This window comes from Carcharodon carcharias, chromosome 2 (assembly GCF_017639515.1).
Source record: "Carcharodon carcharias isolate sCarCar2 chromosome 2, sCarCar2.pri, whole genome shotgun sequence".
In the NCBI taxonomy this organism is placed as follows: Eukaryota; Metazoa; Chordata; class Chondrichthyes; order Lamniformes; family Lamnidae; genus Carcharodon; species Carcharodon carcharias.
This window is the reverse complement of record NC_054468.1, coordinates 72,894,978-72,921,788: the sequence shown is the minus strand read 5'-3', so window position 1 is coordinate 72,921,788 and position 26,811 is coordinate 72,894,978. Positions and strand designations below refer to the sequence as shown.

The 26,811-nt window shown below is 40.9% G+C and overlaps 1 protein-coding gene across 1 annotated transcript in view; it reads right to left on the bottom strand.

Annotated features, from left to right (window-relative positions):
* The window catches only part of per2 (period circadian clock 2), a 76,045-nt gene extending 71,163 nt beyond the window's left edge, over positions 1-4,882 (bottom strand). Inside the window, exons 1-2 of the mRNA XM_041213982.1 lie at positions 4,850-4,882; positions 2,793-2,897 (exon numbers count right to left, since the gene is read on the bottom strand). Of these exons, the coding sequence (XP_041069916.1) occupies positions 2,793-2,830 (38 nt within the window). The 5' untranslated portion in view covers positions 2,831-2,897; positions 4,850-4,882. The remainder of the gene's footprint in view (positions 1-2,792; positions 2,898-4,849) is intronic.
* Positions 4,883-26,811: the final 21,929 nt, after the last annotated feature.

The window sequence follows — 26,811 nt, the reverse complement described above, 5'->3', positions numbered from 1 at the left end:
TGACCCAGCTGAGAAAAAGGTAGATTGGGGTAGGTAGTAACCTGGGGCAAGAGTGGCCCATAATATTCCTGTAGAGCCAAAGCAGCATTCCTGCTCCTCTGGTCCCCACAAAAATGATCTCAACACTTACCTGTTCAGATCTCTTCTGCTGTAGTGCCAGGTATCACTGAGCAGAGCATCCTCAGCTGACACACAATCCTGCAGCCATTAAAGTGGCATCAGGGTCTTATCTGCATCATAAAACCAAGTCATGTGGCATTCCCCAATTTAGGCAGTGCCTCAGTGGTCTATGAAAACCCCAGAGGATAATACGGCAGCTGAATGGAAGGAACCAAGGCACCAAATCCATCACTACAATTTAAACTCCAATGTTGCCTGGTACACTGGGAGGAGGGAGTTAAAAATGAACCTTTTATTTCATGAACTGACAGTATTAACCTGATGGAAAATGCCTCTGCTGTTCCACATCATCCCACTAGTGGTGCTGAAGTAAAGCCAAAGCTGAGCCACTCCAAATACACATCCAGTCGACATTTAACATGGGAGTTCTCAAACATATTTTCTATCTTATTAGGTCAAAACATAGGACAACACAGGAACCCCAGTATTATTTACCATTATCTTGAGTTACATTAGTGTAGTCAATATAAATACTGCCAACACATCCAGAAATACAATACAATAAAATCAAGGCATTGTTGCTTGATTGGGATTTGGTTTATACAGGAAGACCAAGTGCAAGTCATATGCATACACAAACATATCATAGAAACAATAACTACTGAAATTTTTTTTTTTTAAGATATAACAAAACTTAAAGTAAGGGGTTTTCACCAAATTGTCTTAAGAGAACCATAACAGTTTAAAAATAAATGCAACAAAAGCCAGTAGTTCAGCAAAGCTATTCCCTGAACTTAAATTCCATCCATCCTTATCCTACAAGCAAAGGGTAAAACAAAAAAAAAAACCCTTTTAGGATAGGTTTATCTGTGCACCACTTGCAATGAATCGGTGAGAAGGTTTCTGGAGATTCATGATTTTGCTGCAAAGAGAGGTGTTATCCTCACGTTTATTTCTATCTCCCAACATTTAGTCATTTATTTTGATGTCTTCTATAGTTAGTAATTTGTATCTTGTTTTCACTCATTTAGAACATCCTTCTGCAAAAAGCAAAGCAGTAAATCCCATTGATCAGGACAGGGCAATGGGTCAGGGAATGCCATGTAGGGAATGTGCAAAGTTCTAATGCTATGGAAAATACTCCAGGGAAGGTACTTTCTATGGCATTAGAATTATATGTTTATCCAGGAATTTTTATACCAATTCTAGGAACACCTCATGCCAAAGAATGCAGGGTACTGTAATAATGTAGTAAGCAACATCTTTCATCCAATCAGCATTTTAAAGGTACTCGTACCAAACTACTCTCTTATTTTAAAGGTAGCATTAGCTCACTTATGTTAGATGGGTTATGACCTTTTGTAAATAGTGGCAGAGGAATGTGATATGAGCATATCAGCTTTTGTACGCCAATTACAGATAGCAATTTCTCAAAGCTTTTAAAATGCTTTTGAAATGGTTGTGACTGCAGACTCCTCCAGCAGTTTTGTAATATTATTGCAGCACATACCCAGCCTTGAAATCCTGCCTTAAGTACATAAAGCACATGTAAGCAGTAGCCTGTGTTATACAGTCACAGTTATGTGATCTTTTAAATGCTTCGTGGTCAATACTACTTCAATCCAACTGGATTTAGAAGGCACATAAACACAAAGCCTGCACCATTTCTCATTTGATAGGCCATTCTAGAGCTATAGCATTTTGTAAAGCAAAAGAAAATTCAACAACAATTTCTAAAGAAAAAAAGCAAGAGGGAACTTGTCATCTAAAGCACCCTGCCAGCTTCGCTGCAATATGTTGATTCACTATGCACATGTTGTCTAATCAGTCATTCGGTTCTCATTTGAGACTCTCTGTACAGGTATTAATGAAAGGTTTGAATCTTATCTCAGGATATTTACTTTAAAAATTCAATAAAAAGACAAGAGTGAGTAGCAGCCATTCAGGCCCAGAAGGTCCCAGTTAAAAGTTCACAATCTATGCCTGATTAGGATCACAGCAGACAATGGTTGAAGAGCTCATCAGCAGGAGAGAGAGCAGAAAGCCAGTCCAAGTTCTCGCTTCTAATTTTCATCCATTGACTAATGCTTGTGGGAGATGTTAAATGAGCCTTAATTGTGATCCCTGCCCCACTATTGCACAGCTTGTCAACAATAGACTCAGGTGCACAGCCACTTGATCATGCTGCTGGGTGCATGTGAGGAAAGAGTCCCTCCCTCCATCTCTGCAACTAATCAAATATCTTCAGACAAGGTGGAAAGATTAAATAAAGATATTTGTAAATGTATGTAGCTTGTATAAAACTAGAATTGCTGACATGGCTCAATAAACTAAAGAGGAATAATGAGCTGCTGGGTGTCAATATATAGATCTCTAAAAGGGTACCAATCACTAAAGCAAATAAGCTGAATGACATACATATGGCATAAAAATAAAATTATGGCATTGATATAATCAAAGCAAGCTTAGCTCCTTGGAACATGCACTCTTTATCTGAGCTAAAAGATGTTTTCCCATAAGGTCACTTAATAACTTCCTACAATTGTTATTGGTATTACTATCTTTAATGCTGATAAAGAATGTATTAACCAGATGGATAAGAAAATGCCAAACCTCAATACTGTACATCCATATTACTTTAAATACATGAGTAGAAATTACTTGGAACCAACCTGGCAGTAGGATTAAATTTTTCAAATGAGAGAGGCATGAAAGGAAGCCTCTTATTTCGGATATATACTTCATCAAATCTTCGTTTTCTTTTCTTTGTATTAGTACTTCAAAAATTACACAGCAAACATAAGAATGTCATATTTTATAATGTGACACATAAGAGAAAACAAAGTATATATATTTGATAGCTACAGGATAGTCATGCAGCAGTTTATCCATTGTTAAACAAGGCTAAATTTGTACAAGTTACTTCAAGTTATGGATTTTTCAAATGACAATTCAATTCACAAATATCTCCAATATATGCAACATGTTTAACATTGCTTGAGCAATGAAATCAACATGTTCAGCAAAGCTGGAAAATACAGTTAAAAATGCTCCAAACTACTTGAATTTGCACAACTGAAACTATAAAAAATATAACTTAGGTCAAAGTAGCTAATGGAAAGTACTAAATGATTAATATTTCAAAACTTAAAGTTAAAAACTAGAGTGATACAAAGTAAAATAGTCAAACAGCACAAGGAGTAAGACGAGTAATAAGGATTTCTTTTCTTCCTTGGTCTCCCTTGCAGTATATGCTGTTGAGCTGGTGGGCCACCTACACTTCCTCCTCCTCCTCCAATGCAGCTATGAAACCTGCTAGTGGGAAGTATGCATGATCAACCGGACTGGTTCTACCTTACAGTTTTCTTTCCATTTGTGAAGGTGCATGACCTCCATTCAGCACAGTCCAAAAGCTCATCAGGTAACTGCAAGTTTGCCAGAAAGAGGAGGTGGGAAAGCTAGAGTAGTGCAAAGCAACATCCCACTACGCTGGTCAAGCTCACTATGAAACCTAAAAGCAACATGACTACAGTAATACATTATCAAATATTTAATCAACAGCTATCAAATAGAGCTTGACAATACTGTCAATTGCAGAACATATGTGAAAGTGCATCTGCATTGATTTTACTAGTGACTACTGAACTTTCATTTTTATTGGTTTTGATAATTACGTTGTATATAATGCATGGAGAAGCAGGCAAGAGTCACAAAAATGCATATCACTACAATCCAACACATTCAGCATGCATTAGTATATTGCAGATGGTTTGAGGGCACACAATTTGATGCATACAGCAAAAACACAAAGTAACAAAAGACATCTCCAAAAGACATGAATTTCAATGCCAATATTACTCCATTAGAATCAATTATCAGTTCGTAACTCTTTCAAGTACAAACACGTTTCCATCTGTTTCTATTCAGATGAAGTTACATTGTTTCATAGTTTGCCATTGTGAGATTTGAACTCTTGATACTCTTTTGAGTAAACCTGTTTCCATCTGTTTCAGATGAAGTTACATTGTTTCATAGTTTGCCATTGTGAGATTTGAACTCTTGATCTTGGGGTTACAAGCCCAGTACCATAACCACTTGGCCAAGCCATTATCAGTTTGTATTGGTACTCATTACATTCTGCCAGACCTAGTTTTACAATTGTCTTCCAATAAGAATCCCATTATGGTCTACCCACGATCAATGTAGTAGCAAAAAGACAATAGTTTTCCACCCGTTTTAATTCAAAATTAGAACCTTTTCTGGTGGGGATAAGAGAAGAAAGAAAGGGAACAGTGAAAGGCACCAGCTGAACTTTTCAACACTTATCCCATCTTTGTTTTAGAACACCCCTGGATAAATTAAAAAATGACACTTTTCACTGATAAAATGAAAAGATAAATGCTACACTGGTGGTAAACCTATTCTTACTACTAACTCTTTCAATGTTAGTTATTCAGCTCAAAGATCAACAAAAGTGTCAAACAAAGCCTTAGCATTTTTTGAAATGTATTCAGTGTAATTCCACAATGAAACACTCAACAAGCCTAATTTCAAAGTGAAAGTCCAGTATAAATTGATGTCAATATCAATAGTGTTTACAGGTGGATTGACTGGCAAACATATTGTACCATACACAACTAAATCCCCCTCTTCTGGTAGTACAGCCCCTTTAAAGTGGAGCAGCAATAGTGTTATGTATTACTTTAAATACAATTGTACAGTTCCCTACCTTTTGCTGCTCTCTAATGAATCCAAGAGTAAAGCTGAATCTTTTCCATTTTGGCTGGCACTACTGCTCGAGCTCTCTGAAAATTCATTCCCATTTGAATCAGTGCCACTTGAGCCATTGCTTTGCATCTCCACGTCATCATGCAACTGCTGCACTTCCTGATCTTGTGCTTGATCCTGAATATTGGCGCTATTTGAATGCAGGACCAACTCAGCCTTTTGGAATCCAGGTTCAGAATAAGTGGCCATTTTCTGATGTCAGTCTAAGGAGGGAGAATAGGAAGAAACATTTTTACTGTAACTAAGATGGAGATCAGAAATATACTGTTCAATGCCCTTCTCCTGGGGACTGACAAAAGTTGTGCATTTTCTCTGCCAGCAGTGAAAATAGGAAGCAACTGAAGGTTATTTTCAGGATTGATAATGATCTGTACAAGGTCACAAAAATCAAACTTAAAGTCACATTATCCCAATTTTAATCCCTTCCAATCAGTTTTTTTTGTATACTCAGCAGCTTTTCATTCACCAAAGTAAACTCCCTAGAACGACCATAAAACTATAAACTTCAAAAAGTCAAAGAACATTAATAATTCTAAAACAGGTATAATTTCAGACACAAAGTCTGGATGCAAGAACGGGGGTGCACGGGGAGAAATGCAACTCCAGTTCTGTGACATTAGCCTGGAATGGGATAGCACATATGAGGCCATGTCAATCAATGGTGGGGAATGGAACACTCTGGTACCCAGTGTCAAACATGCCAAGATCAGAAAAAGCTCCATCTTATATACCTTAACACTATGCTTCAACTCCAACTGCAGTGGAATAGCTGGTTCCAGTGTGACACTTTCCCCATTTCCTACATCAACCATCCACGTGGTCAGCTTAAGTTCCAACATTTGTTCCACATTTTGAGAAGCTTTAAAGATGTGGACTCTTTAAATTGTAACAGATTTGAGGTTGCCCAATTAGTTTCAAAGCACTCAGAATTTCCAGCCCATCACAGTTGCGCAAAAGGTTTTCCCATAACAGAAACATTGGCAAAATAAAGGGCTGCATGTCCACAATACAATTCAAAAATTTAAAAATGCACATCTGCATTGTAACAAATCTGCTTGGAATTCAGGAGGTTAACTCAAGGCAAGATTGTTCCATAGATATTACATCGCAGGAAGTGCCTCTCAGTCCATAATGCCAGTGCTAGCGAAGCTATTTAACTTGGCTCTGTGCTCAATCTGCATTTCTCTACCCATTCCGACATAGCATGTACATTTCTGTTTCAAATAAATATTTACTCAGGTTCAATGGGGAAAAGCCACAGTCTTACGATAGCATACTAAGGTGCTGGAACTTGTGGAAAAATCCTTGGGCTGTAAGCATCAGAGAATGTTTGACATGAAATGTAACTGCGTATTGTAAATATAACCTTTAATTCTAAGTGTAATGAAGCACCTCAGCGTGCCACATACTCTTGAAAAAAACTGAACAGTATTGCATGTTATGCGATATCAAATTTGAACTATTACATACTTTTGAAAAAAAAATTACTTGACAAAATATTTATCCAATTCCCTTTTAAGATTATATTAGTCCCGAGAACAAATTGTAATTTAAATTGTAAATGGTGGTTCTGCAATCCATTCAAGAGGAGATGGTGGCACAATGGCAATGTCACTGGAGGAGTAATCCAGAGGCCCAGGCTAATGCACTGGGTTCAAATCCCACCAAGACAGCTAGTGGAATTTGAATTCAATTAATAAATCTGGAATACAATGGGCAAAATTTTGCCCTTGATGGGCGGGCAGGCCCCATTGGCTCGGCAGCAGGCGGGCAGCCAATTGCTGCCACCAAAACAGGCCCCACCGCCATTTTGAGTGGGCGGGCCAATTAAGGCCCACCCAGTGGGCCGCCCGGCGGGATGCAATATGCGCTCCCTGTGCGAGGGGTGGGGGGGAGGGATTCCCCAACTGTCAGAGCGCGGTCTTTCACGTATGCACACAAAAGAACGCACATCTCCCTGAGACTAAATGCTGCCTCAGGGAGAGCACTGAAATTTTTATAAACTTCAAAAATAGAAAAATAAAAAAATTAACACGTCCCCCTCATGCGACAATGTTACATGAGATGGGACATGTTAATAAATATCACATAAACTTTATTAAAGGTTTTTAAAACAGACATGAAACCTCATCCCGCCAGTGGATGAAGTTTCATGTTTTTTTCAGAAGCCCGCTGGGGCTCCTGGCCTGCCCACCAGCCTTAAGATTGGACGGGCAGGGCCTTTAATTGGCTTAATTACCCTGTCAACAGCCTCAGTTGGATGGACAGCTGATTGCACTGTCCACCCGCCTTTCTGAATATTTAAATAGGGCAGGATGAGATCGGGGGTTCCCCCCCCGATGTCATCCCGTGTCATTTTCACATCGGCAAGCAGGCTCTGCCCCCAGCTCGCCAACGGAAAAATTCTGCCCAATGTCTCAGTAATGGTGGCCATGATAACTATCAGTAATTGTTGTGAAAACCACCTGGTTCGTTAATATACTTTAGGGAAGGAAATCTGCTATCATTGTGGTTGACTCTTAACTGCTCTCTGAAATTAGCCTAGCAAGCCCTCAGTTCAAGGGCATTTGGGGATGGGCAATAAATGCTGGCCTTGCCAGTGACGCCGACATCTCACGAAAGCAAATAATTGTTTGTATCCAAAAAAATCAAAAAATAGATTAATCAGGTATTTCATGCCACAGCTGTTTGAGGCATTAATGACACAATAGTTGCTACATTTACCTAACCATGCCAATAACTAAAGACTGATGTATTCCCTGGCTTCTTTTCTTTTGCTGAACCAATTTATTTTCCAGCACTGGTTATCAAATAATTAAAGCTCTCAAATTTATGAAGCAGTATGCAGTGGCACAGGTTTAAATCTATCATTTTGAAACAGACCACTGGTTACAGAATCATTCCTGGCCCAACAACCTAGCGATATGTTAACTTAATTTATGCTTTACTGCTTAACCTGCAAAGACTGAACATCAACATTACAACAATATAAAGGGAAATCAATCACAGTATATCAGTGGACTTTAGGATAGTCACAGTAGGTAACAGTAACTGTAAAAATAAAGGACAGTTTGACATTTTGGCTGTGTAACCTTTCTTCAGAACCAATAGTTCGATTAAACATTACACATGAAATGTCATGATCTGTCTTTCCTCTTTACAGGTGCAGACTGTCTTGCTGCATATGTCACTTTTTTTTGAAAGATGGAATTATTTTTTCTCTAAGACAATAGATGGCAAATTAGGTCTAGGATCATACTTTCAACAAAATCTTATTTCCCCCCTCACATAGCAGTAAATGCTGCCATAATCAAACACAGCATCATGCAAATCTAAACAGACCTCTTGCGTGTAAAATATTCTATGGGTATAATACTTTCTTCCACCAAGATCAACGTTAATTTTGACCTTGACAGTTTAAACAAAGCACAAAAATACTACTGGACAGTATACAAAGCACACATTGATCAACAAGAAACTGGACAATCTATTGCTTCTGACACAAATTCCAATCAATGGAACACCCAGAAAACAAGCTACTATGAACAAGTCCTAGCAACATCTTCTATTTTGGCAATAATAAATTGTATTGGGTGTAACTTTAAATATTGACAGTATTTTTAATATAAGTCCAGAGAAAACTACCATGACAATACCCACCAACAGTATGATTCATGACAATTATAGGTAAACTGAAACTAAAATATAATAAGCCAAGTATAGCACACACAGCCATCCAATCACAAGGTTATCTTTCTGGATTAAGAGCTAATCCAAGGAGATTATCTGATTCTGTTAAAGTAATTTAATTGCCACTTCACTCTGCGTCTATCAATCATACTTCATCTTGAAGTTAATCGATTTATTGAAATAAGTTGCTTCACTATGAAGCTCCTCAAAACTATAAATATACAATGTAGTACATCTCCACAAGATCTGATCCAATAGAGAAATTAGAGGATTTCTCCACCCTCTAATAGAAGGATAGAGAAATAATTGGGAAACCAAAAGATACATAAAAGCTTTTGATTCAGAAATGTACTTACAATTCTATTAAGAAAATGTGAGCATTCAGATTTTCCACATTCATTAACCAGTAATGCAACGGCTGTTTCTGAAAATAAACTTTGTATCATGTTAAGAATTAATTCTGCTCTACTATGCCTGCAGCAACAATCACTTGGGTGCTTTTTTTTGAAAATATACTTTATTCATAAAATATCTGGAAGAATATTCCAAACTATTTCAAAATCTCCATCACAAAAGTTCAATCACGTTCAACTTTTACAACATGTATCACAAGGTGCATCAATACAATCAATGAATATTACAATCATTTGCAGACATTCATTTTGAGCTGTACAGCCTGCGGGGCTCTCAACAGTTCCCAGCCCCTCGGTGCACTGTGGCAGAAAGGTCTCAGACAGCGACCCTTCCCTATTGCGCCTTTGTGGTGGCTGCCCCAAGCTTTAGTGCATCCCTCAGCATGTAGTCCTGGACTTTGGAATGTGCCAGTCTGCATCACTCAGTCGGGGACAACTCTTTGCGCTGGAAGACCAACAAGTTTCGGGCAGACCAAAGAATGTCTTGCACCGAGTTGATGATCCTCCAGCTGCAGTTGATGTCTGTCTCGGTGTGTGTCCCTGGGAACAGCCCGTAGAGCACAGAGTCCTGTGTCACAGAACTGCTCGCTTGGGTGCTACTTGGTTGTTGATCCACTATCAAAGTTGCAGTAAAAGACTGGTCTACTGGCACTTGGAAGAGGTGATCTTACTAGCTAAATGATGTTCACTAATTACAATATCACACCTAATCACACAAAGCCCAACTGAAAAAGAAATAGAAAACGTTAATGTAAAAAAAAACTCCTGAAATTATATTAACATTAAAAACTGGAAAGAGCCGACAGAATGGCCAGCTCTTCCTAGTCATGAATGTCATCTGAGCAGCTTCAAGGATTCAATGGAGTACAGGCACATACAGCTCCAATTACCATAATTTAACAACAGTGAGCCTCCCACCCACTGGCAGTACTATGAAAAATAATGCCAACAGTACCTTAGTAAGAAAGTGGTAGAAGATGATGATAACACATAATTCTGGATAGTTGCAGTCATTATGTAATTAGCACACATCACACATGTATCACTTGTGATCTAATTGTCTGGAATAAACCGCCCATCGTCAACTTTTAGCACGAGGGATCCCAAAACTTTTTTAGTCCCCAACTGGGAAAGAGGGAGAGTGGGACCAATGGGTAGTTCTGAACAGACAGAACGGGCCGAATGACCTCCTGTGTTGTTAGATTCTATGAAATGGCCAAACTAAGGGCTGTCTGATCTGAAGAATCGTTTAAAATACTATATTAGCATTTTCTCGACCGCATTTTTTCCATATGGAACACAAAAAAAACCTGAAAATGTATCAGCAAGTTAAAAAAATAAGCTGCATAACACTAACCTTGATTTAGGTTCAAACAGCTGTAAACAAGAATCTCTTGTACTTCGACCAAATGGGAAAAAAAAATTGACAAATACACTTGGATTGTCTCTCCCTCTGCCGCCCGTTAAAATAACGAGACCGTAACTCAAAGCACTGCAGTTCAACAAAAAACTTCGGGAACAAAACTGATCAAAACAAGTAAACATAACATTGCATTTGCAACTGCCAGAAAGGTAGCTTACCTGGGGGTGTGTGTGCAATATGCAAACAGTGCTTCACAACCAATAAATGTAACCTCATGATGAGGAATAGATAATCTTGTTTGTGAGCACGATCACATCAACACATTTCTCAGCACTGATGGGATTATGTAACTGTTCTACAAAACGCAAGGACCCAATCCATTTATTTAAAACCACAAATACCAAATCATTCTGACTACAGCGGATTTAGTCATCCTAGAAAGCGAAAAGCCCATATAACCAGAATCATCAGGTGCGCATTTAATTCAACAATCCAGAGTGTCAGGAAAGAACAACAACTAACATTTTCCACACCCGTATGAAGAACTTCATGCCAAGGTAAAATACAGAAGCTTACCGCTGTCGGCTTCTGCCTTTCACTACCAACAGAAGGAATCCGCTCTGCTCGCAATGTTCCACTTGGTTCGCGCGGCAGCACGCACCAGGGAACGTGACAAGTCCGGCCCCCCGGTTTTTCCATTGGCTCGCAGCCTCCGTATCTGGGGAGCCAGACTATTGTTACGTCAGGGAGGATGCTGGTCGACGCGCTGCCATTGGCCTCTCCAGCTGACAATCTGCCGCTCTCGCTACACAACCCTCACGTGGATTCCAATGTGTTTGTCCTTGGGCTTCCAAGCCTCACCGCCCAGCAAGCTGTTGCCGAAGCGAGAGTCATCCGTCAGCTTCACTGATTGCTTTCTGCCTCGGTTCTATGGCATTGGCTCTACCATCGCATGCTTTTTGCAAGCGTGACTTACACAAGGTGTGGCTTAGGTCAGGTGGCTGGAAGTGCGATGTAAGGTGCAGTTGCAGACCTAAACAAAGGCTCAGAATGTGTTGCATAATGGCGAGCTCTATTCCTGTATTTCTTTAAAAAAAACAATTTGTGGCGAGCAAGCCATACACCATGGGATGAGTAATGAATCGGCATAGTTTGCACCCCTCCCCTCGCAAAATCTCCACTAACCTACCCCTGAGTGTTAAGAAATTATTGCATTTGCCCGGTAAAAACGAATTAAACTCACCCTGGGCAGTTACAACTGCTTACAGACCTGAAATCCTGACATTGTCCTTAGTGGTATTCTCGCTCATTCTTGGAGTCTCAGAAAAAACAATTGAAACTGGACTCTCACTCTTACACGTGGTAAATTGTTGCAAGTTTTTTTTAAAAAAGGAAGAAATGCAGTTTTCCTTTCTGACTTTCCTCCATTCAATCTTTCTTTTACTCACTTTCTGCATTTAATTTGACTCTAATTCACCATATTGCCTTCTCTAGTGTTTGCTCTGTTTCTTTATCCTTTTTTTAAAGCAGACTATTGATCTTGTGATTCACGAGTCACAGGTGCCCCTTCCACCTTAATTTAACAATCTTTCTAAACCACAAAAATTTTACCACTGAGCAGGAAGCCATTTGGTGCTTCATGTCTGCGTTGGCTCTGCAAATGAGCGATTCACTTAGTGCCATTCTCCTGCCTTCTGCCTTCTCCCTCTGAACCTTCTATATTCAGCCAGGTTCTCAATTGTATTTTCTACCCGACATCTGTCATAATCATACTTTTTCTTCCTTATCTTAACTTCTATGCCTTTTGTCATCCAAGGAGCTCTGGATTTGTTTGTCCGACCTTTCCCTTTTGAGGGAATGTACTTTGACTGTACCTGAACTATCTCTTTGGAGGTAGCCCATTGTTCATCTACCATTTATCCTGCTAACTTTTGACTCCAGTCTATTTGGCCCAGATCCATTCTAACCCCACTGAAGTTGGCTTTGATCCAGTTAATTATTTTTACTCTTGCTTGTTCTTTGTCCTTTTCCATACCCAGTCTAAACCTTATGATACATTGATCGCTGTTCCTAACAGTTCTGCTACTGACATTTGATCCACCTCATTCCCAAGAACCAGGTCTAGCAGTGCCTCCTTTCTCATTGGACTGGACACATAACTGCCATGGAAAATTTTCCTGAACATGCTCTAGGAACTCTTGCCCCTCCCTGACCTAAACACTACTATCCCAGTCTACATTCGGGTAATTAAAGTCCTCCATTATGACTATTCTATAATATTTGCAGCTCTGTAATTCCCTTGCAAATTTGTTCCCCTACATCCTTCACACTTGTTGGTGGCCTACAGACTACAGCGAGCAATGTAAGGGTACTTTTTTTTGTCCCTTAACTCTAGCTAAATAGATTCTGCCCATGATTCCTCTGGGACAATCTCTTCCTCCAGCACTGTGATGCTCCCCTTAATCAATACCACTAACCTTGTCACTTTTCTACATTTACCATCTTTCCTGAATGCCTTGTATCGAGGAATATTTAACACCCAGCCCTGCCCTTTGTTGAGCCAGGTCTCTGATATAGCCATAACATCATACTCCCACATGGCAATCTCCACCTGTAACTCACCAATCTTATTTGCTACACTCCATGTATTAACATACATTCACAGTAATCTTGATTTAGACTTTATTACTTTCTCTCTTACTCTGGCCCCCACCTATTAACTTACTATTCTCTGTTCTAGTTCTATCTTTCTCTCCCAGTATACTGTGCACCTTGGTATTCCTCTCTGTTATTATTTTCTGGTTCCCATGCTCCTGCCAAGTTAATTTAAACCCTCCTCAATAGCACTAGCAAGGAACTCAGTCCTGGGTCCAATTAGGTGCAACCCATCTGCAACTCAAAAAGGAACAAGGACAGTTTTTTTTAGCATAAAAAAATGCAATTCTCTCATGTTATGTACTTGATTTTCCAGACAGGTTTCTCATAAAAAAGTGAACTTTATTTACAGGGCTTCAGCATCAGTTACATGCTTCCATCAAGAACCACAGCTCGGCACAGACTCTCCCCTTAAGGTTCCCCACACTTGGGGCTGATTTGTTTGTACTATCAGGTGATATTACACAATACAATAAGTCTTAAAGCTACAGTCACTACAACCCTTAAAGCTACAGTTACAACATTACTCCCCTTCAAAATTGTTTTTTACAATTTGTATTTACAAGAACAACTACATTCATGACATTACAAATATATACACCGATCATGAAATTATAAGTTCAGTCTCTCAGGTGGTTTCCTGATCCAGGTGGAATGTTGCAGTTCCACGACTTTAGAATCTCTTACAGAATCTTCATTTCCTGGAACTGCAGCAACATCAGGTACCTCCTTAGGCACAGGCAGTTCATCATTATCCACTCTGACAGAGACATTTGATATGTCTATCCTTGATCAATCACAATGGGGACCACAGGTTCTACAATGGTTACAGGTGCAACATCGGTTTGTTGGGGTTTTTCCCTTCTTCCCAAATGATTCACGTGTCTTCGGGTGATCCGGCCCACCACTTCTAAGTGGTATGACAATGGTCCAGCCACAGGAACTATTATACTAGGTAACCAACTCGATGCACCACCAAAACTTTGTACAAATATTGTTTCACCGACAGTAAACTCTCATTTTTGACAATGCAAATCGTGAGTCACTTTTTGATTCCCTTGACTGTTCTTTACCTCCCCCTCCAAATTGGGAAGTGCCAGGCTTGATCTCATATGAAGGCGGCCCTTCATAAATAATTCTGAATGTGTTGAACCTGTAGTAATGTGGGGGTGTCGTTCATTGTCTTTCCTGAACCATCTTCCATCTTGTCTTCTTCTGTCTACCACAGAGTTTAGTCTCGTCCTTAATTTTGACTTCACACTCGGCCAGATTTCTCTCAGGCGAAATCTCAACTTGGTTCAGTTCAGGGGTTGAGCTACCCATGGCTTCATCACCCACTTGCCTTTTGGAAAGTTCCACGACTTTTCCTTCTAATGCCTCTTTTGTTTCACTCAGATGATTCTTCAGCTCTTCTGTCTCCTTCTTGTATCTTCTGGCTTCCTCCTGGAACCTTGAAATTTGCTGCGCCTTCTCTGCCAACTGGTTCTTCAGTTTGTTCAGAATGACACTCAATTCATTCTGCTTCTCTTCATAATTTTCCAGAGGTACAAACTTTGATCTGAAGGATCATTGTAGTGTGTGAAGATCTTTCAACATGTATTCTTTTCTTTGTGAAGCTCAATTGCTTCATCTTGAATTCTGTAATTCAGCAAGGTCTCCTTGAGTTTTTTCTGTTGTTCTTCCTTGCTGCTGTTTAAGACAGTTTCCATTTTCTCAGGTTGCTGAATGGCTGCACACTCCTTTTGCATCCTGTGAAGGACTTTTGACTCTCCAGGCTCATTCTGAAGTACCTTGCCTTGTTCCTTTTCCAACTCAGAAGCTCTTCTGGCTTCCTTTTGAAATCTCACTGGCCAATCAAGGTTAATTTCCCTCAACCAATTATGACCTAGAAGACTTGGTCTTTCACCTTCCACTACAATCATGGGGACCTGTGCTGTCTGGTGCTTGTAATAAACAGGTACAGTGGTAATACCTTTCGCTTGTATGGCTTTACCAGTATACATTTTCAATTTGGTTGAAGTCTGCTCCATATTAAATTGTTGAGTACCCTTGTTTACATATTTGAATGTGTGCTCCCCACTACAGTGGTTGATGCAACAGTATCCACTTTCATAACTGAAGGTTTTCCATTGACATGCAGAGTGTTTTCCCTACTTTCATAATAAATCGAGAATAAACATCGGAATTAGTGGTTTCTGGTTCTTCCACATTATGTACTTCGATCTGTTTAGTTTGCTGCCTAGGAGTCTGTCTCAACCTTGCTTTACATTGCTTCAGTATGTGCCCTCTTTTATGACAATAATGGCACTTCACCTCTTTAAAGAATAAAGTTTCAGGGATTTGGTTACTTCCACATCGGTAACAATTCATTTTCAAATTTGCTGCTGAGTTGTCTCCTGTTTATTTTTAAAATTTTCAGGTAGCAGGGAATGTCACCCACTTCGCAGCTGACTGCCTGATTTTCACACCACACCCGGCGTCTGTTTCTGATCCAACCAGAAAACAGTGCCATTTTGTACACCCTGTAAGGCCTGAGAATCCAGCTCTGCACTTCCCATTGCACTTTTAAAATCAGCTAATAACCGTCATTGAATGGCATCATCGTGCACACTGCAGACCAAACAATCCCTTAACATATTGTTTAGGGTCTCCCCAATGTCACAATGTTTAGTTAGCTGTTTCAACTTCGCTACATGCGTTGCTATTGTCTCCCACAGAGCTCTTACTCTCAAACTAAATTTGAATCTCTGCATGATTACTGAGGGTTTTGGTTGAAAATGACCCGTCACAAAGTCTACCAATTGCTAAAGGTCTTCAAATTGGGAGCATTCGGGGTTGCCAAACTAAGGATTAAATTAGAAATTTTATTCCCACAGATGCTGAGGAGAATTGCTTTCCTTTTTTCCTCCACCATTATTTTGTTTGCTTGGAAAAAGAAACCGAGGCGTTCTCTTTATTAACTCGAATCCTCTGTGGATGAGTCGATGGAGTCGATCCTGCCAAAAAGTGGCATACCTGGTGAGTATATTTTCTCTTTCTTCTGTTTAAAACAAGATACTCACATTCACTGCAAGAGACTGTGCCAGAACCAATTTATCCTTGTCATCAGCTGTTGTGTGCTTGATTTTCCAGACAGGTTTCTCATAAGAAACCAGTGAACTATATTTATAGGGCTTCAGCAGCAGTTACATGCTTCCATCAAGAACAACATCTGGACACAAAAATTTCCCCTTAAGGTTCCCCATGCTTAGGGCTGATTCGTTCATGCTGTCATGTGTTACTACACAGTTCAATGAGTCTTAAAGCTACAGTCACTACATTCCGTAAAGCTACAGTTACTATATCTTAATAATTATTTTGCCAGTTTCTTGTACGTCTCTCACTTGTTTAGATTCTAGATAAATTGCATTTGATAAAAGTATTAACTGGCCCTTGAAAACTAAAAGATGTGTAAAAGATCTATGACAACATGCACCGCGCAGTTTGATGGCTCTACTTCTGACAGTTTCAGAGTGAAGAATGGAGTGAAACAGGACTGTGTCCTAGACCCCAATTGGTCTGGTATCTTCTTCTTTGTGGTCCTGACCTTTGTCTTCCCTCCAAATATGAAAGGAGTCGACTTGCACACTAGGTCAGACAACAAGCTTTACAATCTATCAAGACTGAAAGCGAAGTCAAAAACACATCACAACCTGATCAGGGAACTCCTCTACACTGATGATGCTGTGCTAGTTGCTCACTTGGAAACTTAGCTACAAAGACTCATGGACTGTCTCTCCCATGCATGTAACTTGTTCTCCCTGACTAGTGTCAAGAAAATCATAGTCATGGCACAAGGTATTGCATCTCCGCCCCTGATCACACTTCCTGCTGGAATTGGTTAGCTACCTTGGGTCCACGGTGACAAACATTTTGTCCCTTGATGCATTACTTGATGGACACGTAGAGAAAGCAGCTACCACCTTTGGCCGACTCATGAAATGCATATGGAATAACATCAAGCTGACCCTGAGGACCATGCTGATGGTTTATAAGGCCTGTGTTCTCAGCAGTTTGTTCTATGGCCAGGAAACGTGGACAGCTTACAGCTACCAAGAAGATCAATAATTTCCATCTTATTTGTCTGTGGCACATTATGGGTAACTCCTGGCAAGTAAAAATCACAAATGCAGCATTCCTCTCAAAGGCAGAGCTCCCAGGTTTGTTAGCACTTATCAAACAGGGGTGGCTTCATTGGCTCAGGCACATCTGCAGGATGGAAGATGCTCACATATTCAAGGACTTTCTGTATGTTAAAGTGGCCAGAGCCAGACGAAACAGGAGGACATCCAAAGTGCCGCTTAAAGAATTGTAAGCGTGATGTGAAGGCCCTAAACATCAATTATCGCACCTGGAAGTTGCTAGCTGATGACAGAGGAAAATGGTGACACTTCCTGTGCACTGGCGATGATGACCAGTGGCTTGAGCAGCTTGGCTACAGACCCCCAATGCCAAAAACTTTCATAGATGGAAAGATGCTGACACATGTGAATATCTGATCACTAGCATTCAATACAGTAGTTGCACAGTGTTAAAGACAGTGTATAGAGGCTTGAGGATTGGATAATTCTGTATAGAATTTACACTGGCAGGAAACCTGAGCTCCATGGATTGAATTAAGATCTCCATTTTCATGTACAACCTTGGAAATATCTCCCAAAGATAAACTTGACTTGCACCCAAAAGTTCTATTTTTATCAGCTTCTGTAAGAAACATATTCCAAGAAAAGTATTTTAATCCTTTATGGCCTACTTCTTATGTCTTGAAGTATTATGTTGATTTAATATCTTTCCATATTATATGACAACAGAGCGTTATTTAATCTGTGAGTAAATCTGACTAATTAACGTTAGCATGTACACAGTGTTCTCCTGGTGTGGTATTTTCTGTCTTTTGGGAAAGGCACAAGAATGTACAGGGCTGTCAAATAATCTCTGATGTACGATGACATAATTAAGTTGTAATTGTCAACCATGGACATTCTGTTCCATACGTAGCACATGTTTCAGACTGTGGGACACAGTGTACAAATAGAAACTGATTTTGTTTCATGGGGCAGAAATTTGCCCTCATCAGGCGTGCGTGGTGGGCAGGCCTGTGAGTGGCTGCGAAACCGGCCACCACCCATGATCGGGGCCCAACCGCGAGTTCACACTGGTGAGCCAATTAAGGCCCGCCCAGCGTAAAACGCGCACTGCAGCACCTGTGCGTGGGGCGGGGGTGGGGGGGGGGGGAGGTGATGAGAGGAGGACAAGTGTGGAAGTTCACACATGAGAGCTGTCTCAGGGAGATGAAAACTTTTGAAAGTAAAACAAAATTTTAAAAATGTTAAAAACATGTGTCCCCTCATGTGACAGAGTCACATGAACAGGGATATGTTATGAATGAAATTTTAGCGTTTTTATTTAATTTTTATTTGCAGTTGGAAACCTTATCCTGCCCGTGGATGAGTTTTCCTAAAAAATCCCTTTTTGCCTGCCCGCCAACCATAAGGTTGCTGACTGAAATGTTGCGTGAGTGCACGATGACGTCATTGCCCGTTATTTTACGCTCATTCAGGTTCGGGCACGCATCCACCCGACAAGCAGAAAATTCTGCCCATGAATAGAGGAAAAAAATATTTACACTATATGGGGCTGAATTTTATGCTCCCCTGCAGGTGGGTTTTCAGGTGGGGGAGAGTCTGTAAAATTCCCTGGATGTCCTTACCATCACCATTCCACTTTCGCTGGGCTCTCTGCAATTTTATGGTGGGATGGACGAGGCTTAGGCTGGCCCACACATCTTTGCCTCAACTGAGATTCTTAAGTGGGCAATCAAGGGCCAATTCCCACCCGGACCCAATTTTCAGGCTGGCAAGAGGAGTTCAGGAGTGGGGAGAAGCCTGGAAAGTCACACTCTTGGATCTCGGGTGGGAAAGTGGAGGGAGGGTGCCTCCTTCAATGATCTTTCCACATTGGGCACCCCTACCCAGCCCCCATCACAAGGTCTGCCCCCATGGGAAGCTCCCTCCACCACCCCTCCCTGTTGCCTCTTCAGCCCACTCTCCCCACCTCTCTTGGGGCTCACCTGCCCTCCTTGCCGTACGACCACCTGCACTTACTTGGTCCTGGACTTTGAATCTGTGGACTGTTTGTAGTCTCAGTCCTGGCCACCACACTACTGGTGCTGCTGTGATGAATGAGCTGCCGGACAATCCAACTGGCCAGCAGCTCTTGGAAGCAAGACTGCCTCCCAGTTGAGGGGTAGAAGTCCTGTTCCTAGCCAACTAATGGCTGTGGGGCAGCCAGTTTGAGCAGGCATGCGTTCCCCACTGACACTTTGGGTGGCAGGGCAGGAAACTCTGCCATCCAAAAAATTCTGCCCATGGAAAAACATTAAAAATCCCTGTTATTCACTCATTTTTTACATAAATCTCAACCAGATTGTAATTTCAGTTTATCTTTGTGTTTGTTAATTTACCTGTGTTTTCTTTTTCCACCTTCCTGTGAATTGTCTTTCCAAAAAGTGCTAAATTTAACACTACTTGTAGTATTCTGGGAGAAGAACTGATGCTTACAGGGCAAGAATGCTCCTCAATTTCCTAATTCTTATAGGATTTATATCTTTGCTTTATTTCCAGGCTTCAGTCACAAAATAAATAATGGCAGTGTTAAATTTAAAAAGGGGCATTACAAAGAGGTGATCTTTGCTGTTATATAATACTACTCTATCTTTACGGTGGCATTTTTACACTAAACATATTGATTTCATTACCATTGTTCATGTTTGTCAATGGTAAAATCTCATTAACAGGACAAACCACCATTTGGTTTACAAATTTTGAAACTACGGATACTAATAGATCAGATCTAACCTCTGCAGTCCTGCCACATCCAGCTGTGAACAGTGGTGGACAAATAAACAACTAACTGGAAGAGGAGGCTCCACAAATATCCTCATCCTCAATGATGGGGGTACCCAGCACATCAGTGCAAAAGACAAGGCTGAAGCATTTGCAACCATATTCAGGCATAAGTGCTACGTGGATTATCCACCTCGGCCTCCTCCTGAGGACCCCAACATCATAGGTATTAGTCTTCAGCCAATTCAATTCACTCCATGTGATATCAAAAAATGGCTGAAGGCACTAGATACTGCAAAGGCTATGGGCCCTAACAACATTCCAGCAATATTACTGAAGACTTGTGCTCCAAAACTAGCTGCACCCCTAGTCAAGCTGTTTTAGTTCAACTACAACACTGGAATCTATCCATCAATGCAGAAAATTGCCCAGACATCCTGTCAAAAAAAAAAACAGGACAAATCCAACCTGGCCAATTACTGTCCCATCAGCCCCCTCTCATTCATCAAAGTGATGGAAGGTGCTACAGTGCTATCAAGCAGCACTTACTCAGCAATAACCTGCTCACTGACACAGTTTGGATTCTGCCAGGGCCACTCAGCTCCTCGCCTCATTACAGCCTTGGTTCAAACATGACAAAAGAGCTGAACTCAAGAGATGTGACAAGAGTGACTGCCCTTGATATCAAGGCAGCATTTGACCGAGTGTGGCATCAAGGAGCCCTAGCAAAACTGATGTCAATGCAAATCTGGGGAAAACACTCCACTGGTTCGAGTCATACCTAGCACCAAGGAGATGGTTGTTGGAGGTCAATAATCTCAGTCCCAGGACATCACTGCAGGAGTTCCTTAGTGTAGTGTCCTAGGCTCAACCATCTTCAGCTGCTTCATCAATGACCTTCCTTCCATCATAAGATCAGAAGTGGGGATGTTTGATGATGATTGCACGATGTTCAGCATCATTTGCGGCTCCTCAGATATTGAAGCAGTCCATGTTCAAATGCAACAAGACCTGGACAACATTCAGGCTTCGGCTGATAAGCGGCAAGTAACATTCATACTACACAACTGCCAGGCAATGACCATCTATACCATGAGAGAATCCAACTATCTCTCTGTGACAGTCAATAGCTTCACTATCGCTGAATCCGCCCACACTATCAGTATCCTGGGGATTACCATTGAGCAGAAACTGAACTGGACCAGTCATATAAAGACTGTGGCTACAAGAATAGGTCAGAGGCTGGGAATTCTACTGCGAATAACTCACTTCCTGACTCCCAAAGCCCGTCCACTATCAACAAGGCACAAGTCAGGAGTGTGATGGGATGCTCTCCACTTGCCTGGATGAGCGCAGCTTCAACAACACTCAAGAAGCTCAACACCACCTAAAAACCACAAAGAAGCCCATCTGATTGGCACCCTATCCACCACCTTCAACATCGACACACAGTGGCAGCAGTGCGTACCATCGGCAACATGCAACTCAAACCTTGACAGCATCTTTCAAACCTGCAACTTCTACCACTCGAAGGAAAAGGGCAACAGCTGCATGGGAACACTACCATCTGCAAATTCCCCTCCAAGCAACACACCACCCTGACTTGAAACTATATCACTGCTCCTTTACTGTCATTGGTCAAAATCTTAGAACTCCCTTCCTAGCAGCACTGTGAATGTACCTATGCTACATGGATTAAGAAGACAGCTCACCATCAGCTTCTCAAAGGCAACTTGGGATGGGCAATAAATGCTGGCCCAGCCAGAGAAGTCCACATCCCGTGAAAGAATAAAAAAAATCCAAAAATTTAGTTTTCGTTGTCTTGTCTTCTGTCTATTTGTTTTTTGAAATCATAACCATAGAATTTTCTTGACAGAGCTTTCAAAAACAAGCTTCAATTTATGATTGATTTCCATTATTCAATATCTCTAATTTTTATTTAAGTTTTACGCATAGTTCATTGGCTTGCTTATTCATGAAAAGCTGTGACTAAAAATAACAACCATAATAACTGATTTATCTACATCACTTCTTGTTTTCTACTAAGTGTGCTAAAGATTAAAATGTCAACTGCATGAGGAGAAAAATGCTATGAACTTAATTTAAAGTAATTTTAAAGCTTTAGAATCAATTTTTCAGCTTTTTCAATTTATAAATTGAATATTAGCCAAATCAGCAATGTGTGTATGTGGAAGACCGTCTGTGACTCAATCCTTACAAGACAATACACGGTACAACTTTTAACTTACAGAAATACTGATAAGTGGAAAATAATGTCCACAAAAGGCTAATTTAAAACTCCACAAATATCCTCATCATCAATGATGGGGGAGCCCAGCATAGCAGTGCAAAAGATATGGTTGAAGCATTTGCAGCCATCTTCAGCCATAAGTGTCGAGTGGTTGATCCATCTCAGCCTTCTCTGGAGGACCCAACATCACAGGTGCCAGTCTTCAGCACAGAAGACAAGGCAACCTAAACCAAGTTTTTGAATTTTTAAAATTCTGTCACGGGATGTGGGCATCACTGTCTAGGCCAGCATTTATTGCCCATCCCTAAGTGCCCTCAAGAAGGTAGTGGTGAGCCGCCTTCTTGAACCGCTGCAGTCCATGTAGTGTAGGTATATTAACAGTGCTGCTAATAAATGGAAAATAATGTCCACATAAGACATAAAATAATATAATCTTAAACATAGTCAATTCATATAATGACTGGATAAATTACCAATTATTTAACAGATTCCTAAAAAAATGCAACTTAAACTCAGTGCTGTGCTGTTTGATATAAAGGGGCAGAATGTTGGTTCACACCAATTCATCATGCCACCAAGTCTCTAATCTCAGCAGTGAGGAAGTTCAACATGAAGCTCAGGCACTTTCCTAAAGGGGTTGGGGAAGAAAGGGAACAGAAGGCTCCTTTTACAGGTGTCAATCAAAATAAAACACTTGAGAGAAAGAGAAATGTTCATTTGCACTGTGGTGGTTGGAATACACTCTACTATATAATATTGTCTTTTATTTGTTAGAAAAAGAGAAAGAAAAAAATACCAGACTACACAGCTGCACACAGCTGGTAGAATTCATATGGGTGGGACACAAGTGCAAAGTCAAATCTTCTTATAATCTAACATGGTACATAGGGTTACATTTTTGGAGATCCTATGACATGTGCGGGTTCACATAAAGCAGAAACTTATCAGACTTATAGGCGATTTGCCTCGGATTTTTCCATCGTTAGCAGCGCACCATATTTTTTCAATAAACCACTTGCTGCACGTGAGTTCCTTTTGGTGTTGGTCATAACAAATTCATCCATGTCTTCGATAGGACATTTTTGCGTCATTTTGACCTTTGGAAAAACAGATTATTCACTGTGGTGGGAATGTTGCACTGAAAGTAGGAGATTGCAATCTTAAATACTTTACTTTTACTGAATCCAATCACGTTGAGAGCACTAATAATGTGTCATTCAAGCCAAGCTGTTTTGCCCCATAAGTGAAGAAATCTTATGAGCGGTAAATGTTGAAGTGTTGAGGGAGTGAAATTCCGTGAAAGTTCTCCAACTTGTCTGTCATAACTTTAATGGAAGAGTTACGGAAACACCAGGGGAAGAATTTTCCCCCCATCGGGAGGGAAGCGCAGGAGCGGGCGCGGGCAGGTGCGCCTCTGATTGGCACCCTCAATTGGGGGCGCTCTGCCATTTTAAGTGGGCAAGCCAAATAACGCCTGCCCAGCGTGACGTCTGCCAGGAGGCTAAATTCAGTCTCAGGAAGATCCGCTCAGAATTAAACCTTTGAAGGTAAATGTTGAAAAAATTTCCCTGACATGTCCTCTCATGTGACACTGTCACATGAGTTAGGACATGTCCATCACTTTAACTCAAACATTTATTAAATTTTTAAAAACTTCCATGAAACCTCACCCCACTCGTGGATGAGGTTTCATGCTTTTTATGAAGCCCGCCAAGGCTCCCAGCCTGCCCGCCAAACCGAAGGTTGGACAGGTAAGTCCATTAATTATGTTAATGACTTTTTAAATGGCCTCTATAGACTGTTGACAGGTCGGCAGGCGCACAGCTGATTCGCTGCGCCCCTGCTGACCTGAAAATGGAGATGACGCGGTGTGACATCAGGAGTTCTGCCTGACATCATCCTGTGTCATTTTACGTGTCGGTGAGCGGGCCCCTTTCCCTGCTTGCCGACCTAAATATGCTGCCCCAGGAGATAGTAAATTACAGTTTGCACTTTCCAGAGGGGTTTCATGGCTTTTCTGACAAAGTTGTGGCAATTGAGAGAATCTCATGAATGTCTTCTTCAGTACAATGAACTGCATTTTACACATTTTGTCTAAGTTGATATTTTAAGCATGGAGGCAACCAAACAATTATATTTATCTGCACAAAAGTTAAATCTAAAGATTGCTTTGTGACATGTAAAGCAGATAAAACCAGGATGTGGGTTTAGGGAAGACAAGAGTCCTAGTCGATTGGAGATCATAAGAGCTTTTGTAGAAGCCATATCAGGCCCTAATGAACAGGTTGCCCCAAATGATCAACTGTTTCATGAAGACTTGGTGATAGCGGAGAGAGTTAAAAGGCTATTACTAAAGTGGAGGTGAGGTAGCAGGCAGGGGATGTTCAATACTGGCAGTGGTGCAATTCGTATAGGGCCTAGTGATTAATTGAACGGAGAGTTTTGAGTTGATAATTCTGGTGGCCAGTTGAGGGGTGAATCCCAAACAGAATAACCACCATGTCAGTGAATAAGATGAACAACAGGGGACAGTTGTTATTTTTATATTAATTGAGTGTTTAATTACTTGTTCTTCTATAATTAGGAGTAAACTGAAATTGTAGTGGCTGAGTTTTGGAAGTGCATGTATATAACTGAATAAAGAGAATGTTGTCATTTTGTATTCATCAGGAAAGTTGCAAGAATGCCAAATGTCAGAGAGCAACAATTGTACTGCATGAAAAAAGGGTGCTGATTGGTTGGCCAGTTGACACTGATTGGTTGAAGCATTGTTATGGAGACTGCACCAGGGAACTATAATCCCTCAGGTTTTTGTTTAATTCAAAAAGGCACAATGCATGGACATGCTCTTTTTGTCTGCATCTGCCCTGATGAATGCAAGATGAAAATCTTCAACAGCATATCCCTTTTTTCAGCAATACTCATGTTCTGTACTACAGAGAGGCTATTTATGTCTCTGTTCATAAAGGCTTATAGAAAGTGTAAAGATTAGGCTCCAGCTCCATCCTTTATGACATGTCTTTCTGAAATAGAACACCAGCAAGCATGAGTCAACATGGATAAAGGTGTGCAGCATCTCTAAGGGAGTGTAGGAATGAGGTCATGACCAGGGCATGGAATCACAAGAGTCATGGAGAAGCAATAATTGAGACCAAGATCAGATGAGTTTTTTTTTTAATTAATTCCTGGGATGTGGATGTCACTGGCTAAGCCAGTATTTAATAACAGAAGGGCAAGAATTTTGCCACAACTGATGAGGTCCTACTGCCAGGGCCAAAAGCAGGAGGTGACCTTATTTAGGTGGGTGTCAAGGGTAAAAGGGCTTCTTCCTCCCAAATCACCATACCTATTAAGGATGGCGGCCCACCTTCAAGAACAGCAGGCTCAGTCAGAGGCTGGCAGCTCTACAGACTCAGCAGCACCAAGGAACAGGGGCACTGTTGTTGCAAGGGTAATCATTGTTGCCAAAAGAGCTGTTCTGTGGACTGTAGCATGCCCAAAAAGGTGAGTACCACTGCTCTGGAGGCCGTCAGGTTTCATTGGGGCAGTCTCCCCACACTGGTGTCCCCCCACCACCACCGTGCAGGCAAAATGCCCGCGAAGGCTGGAAGTGGCCTTTAATTGGCCATTTAAGTGGCTCAGTTAGGCTCATTTACCACCGTTCCTGCCGCTGGCAAAATGGCATGGTGGTGGGAAGATGCTGACACCACTCACCTGCCACCTTTCTGCCTCTCAGCCCATCAAATTCAGCCCAAGGGCAAAATATTATGCTGGTGGGATTTTTCGGTCCTGCTGAAGTCGTGGACATTTGAACAGCTCTCTGCATTTTATGCCCTGCCGCGATGGAGGCGATAAAATTCTGCCCCCAAGACTGCTATCCATTTTGTACAATAGATATGCCAAAACATTTCATCATTACCTTCATTTTCTGGTAAACATTTAGGTAAGTAAGGCATATTAATTTATCCAGGCAAATTTTTGGTGTACTTAGTTGATTTTGATTCCTAGTTTAAATTGCAATTTGTGTAGCAGAGTAAAGAATTTGCAAGTGTTTCAGTCACTAAAGGAGCCAGCTTCTTTTCAACAGTTTATTCTGAGGTGGCTTTATAGCAGCTTAAAATGGGTAGGTGCAGATTTTCACTGTGTGCACATGAAAGTCAATGTATCCTGCAACTAATGTTCAAAGCACAGTGGATTCTGGAGCTGTGCATGGTATAATATTAGATATAGTGTTTTTGAAGATTACTTTTCAACTGTTATGAAGGGATAAGTAAAAACAAAAACACTGGCACTACACAGCAGGTCTGTCAGCAATTTAAAAAGATAAGAGACAAGTTAACATTTGGATGTTAAAGCAGGATAGTTTTGTCAACAATATCAGCTTGCACTTATATTGAGACATTAATATAGATAAAGATCCCAAGGTGTGTCACAGAGGTGTAATTAATGAAAAATGAATGTCAAGCCAGGGAAGGAGAAATTAGGTGAAGTTTCAAAAGTTTTGTTAATGAAGTGAGTTTTCAGAAATGTCTAAAAGAAGTAGATGGAGGTGCAGCAAATAAAATAGATGAAGTGAGGGAATTCCAGAGTGTGGGGCTTAGGCTGCTGAAGGCATGGCTGATAATGGTGGGGCAAAGGGAAGGACAT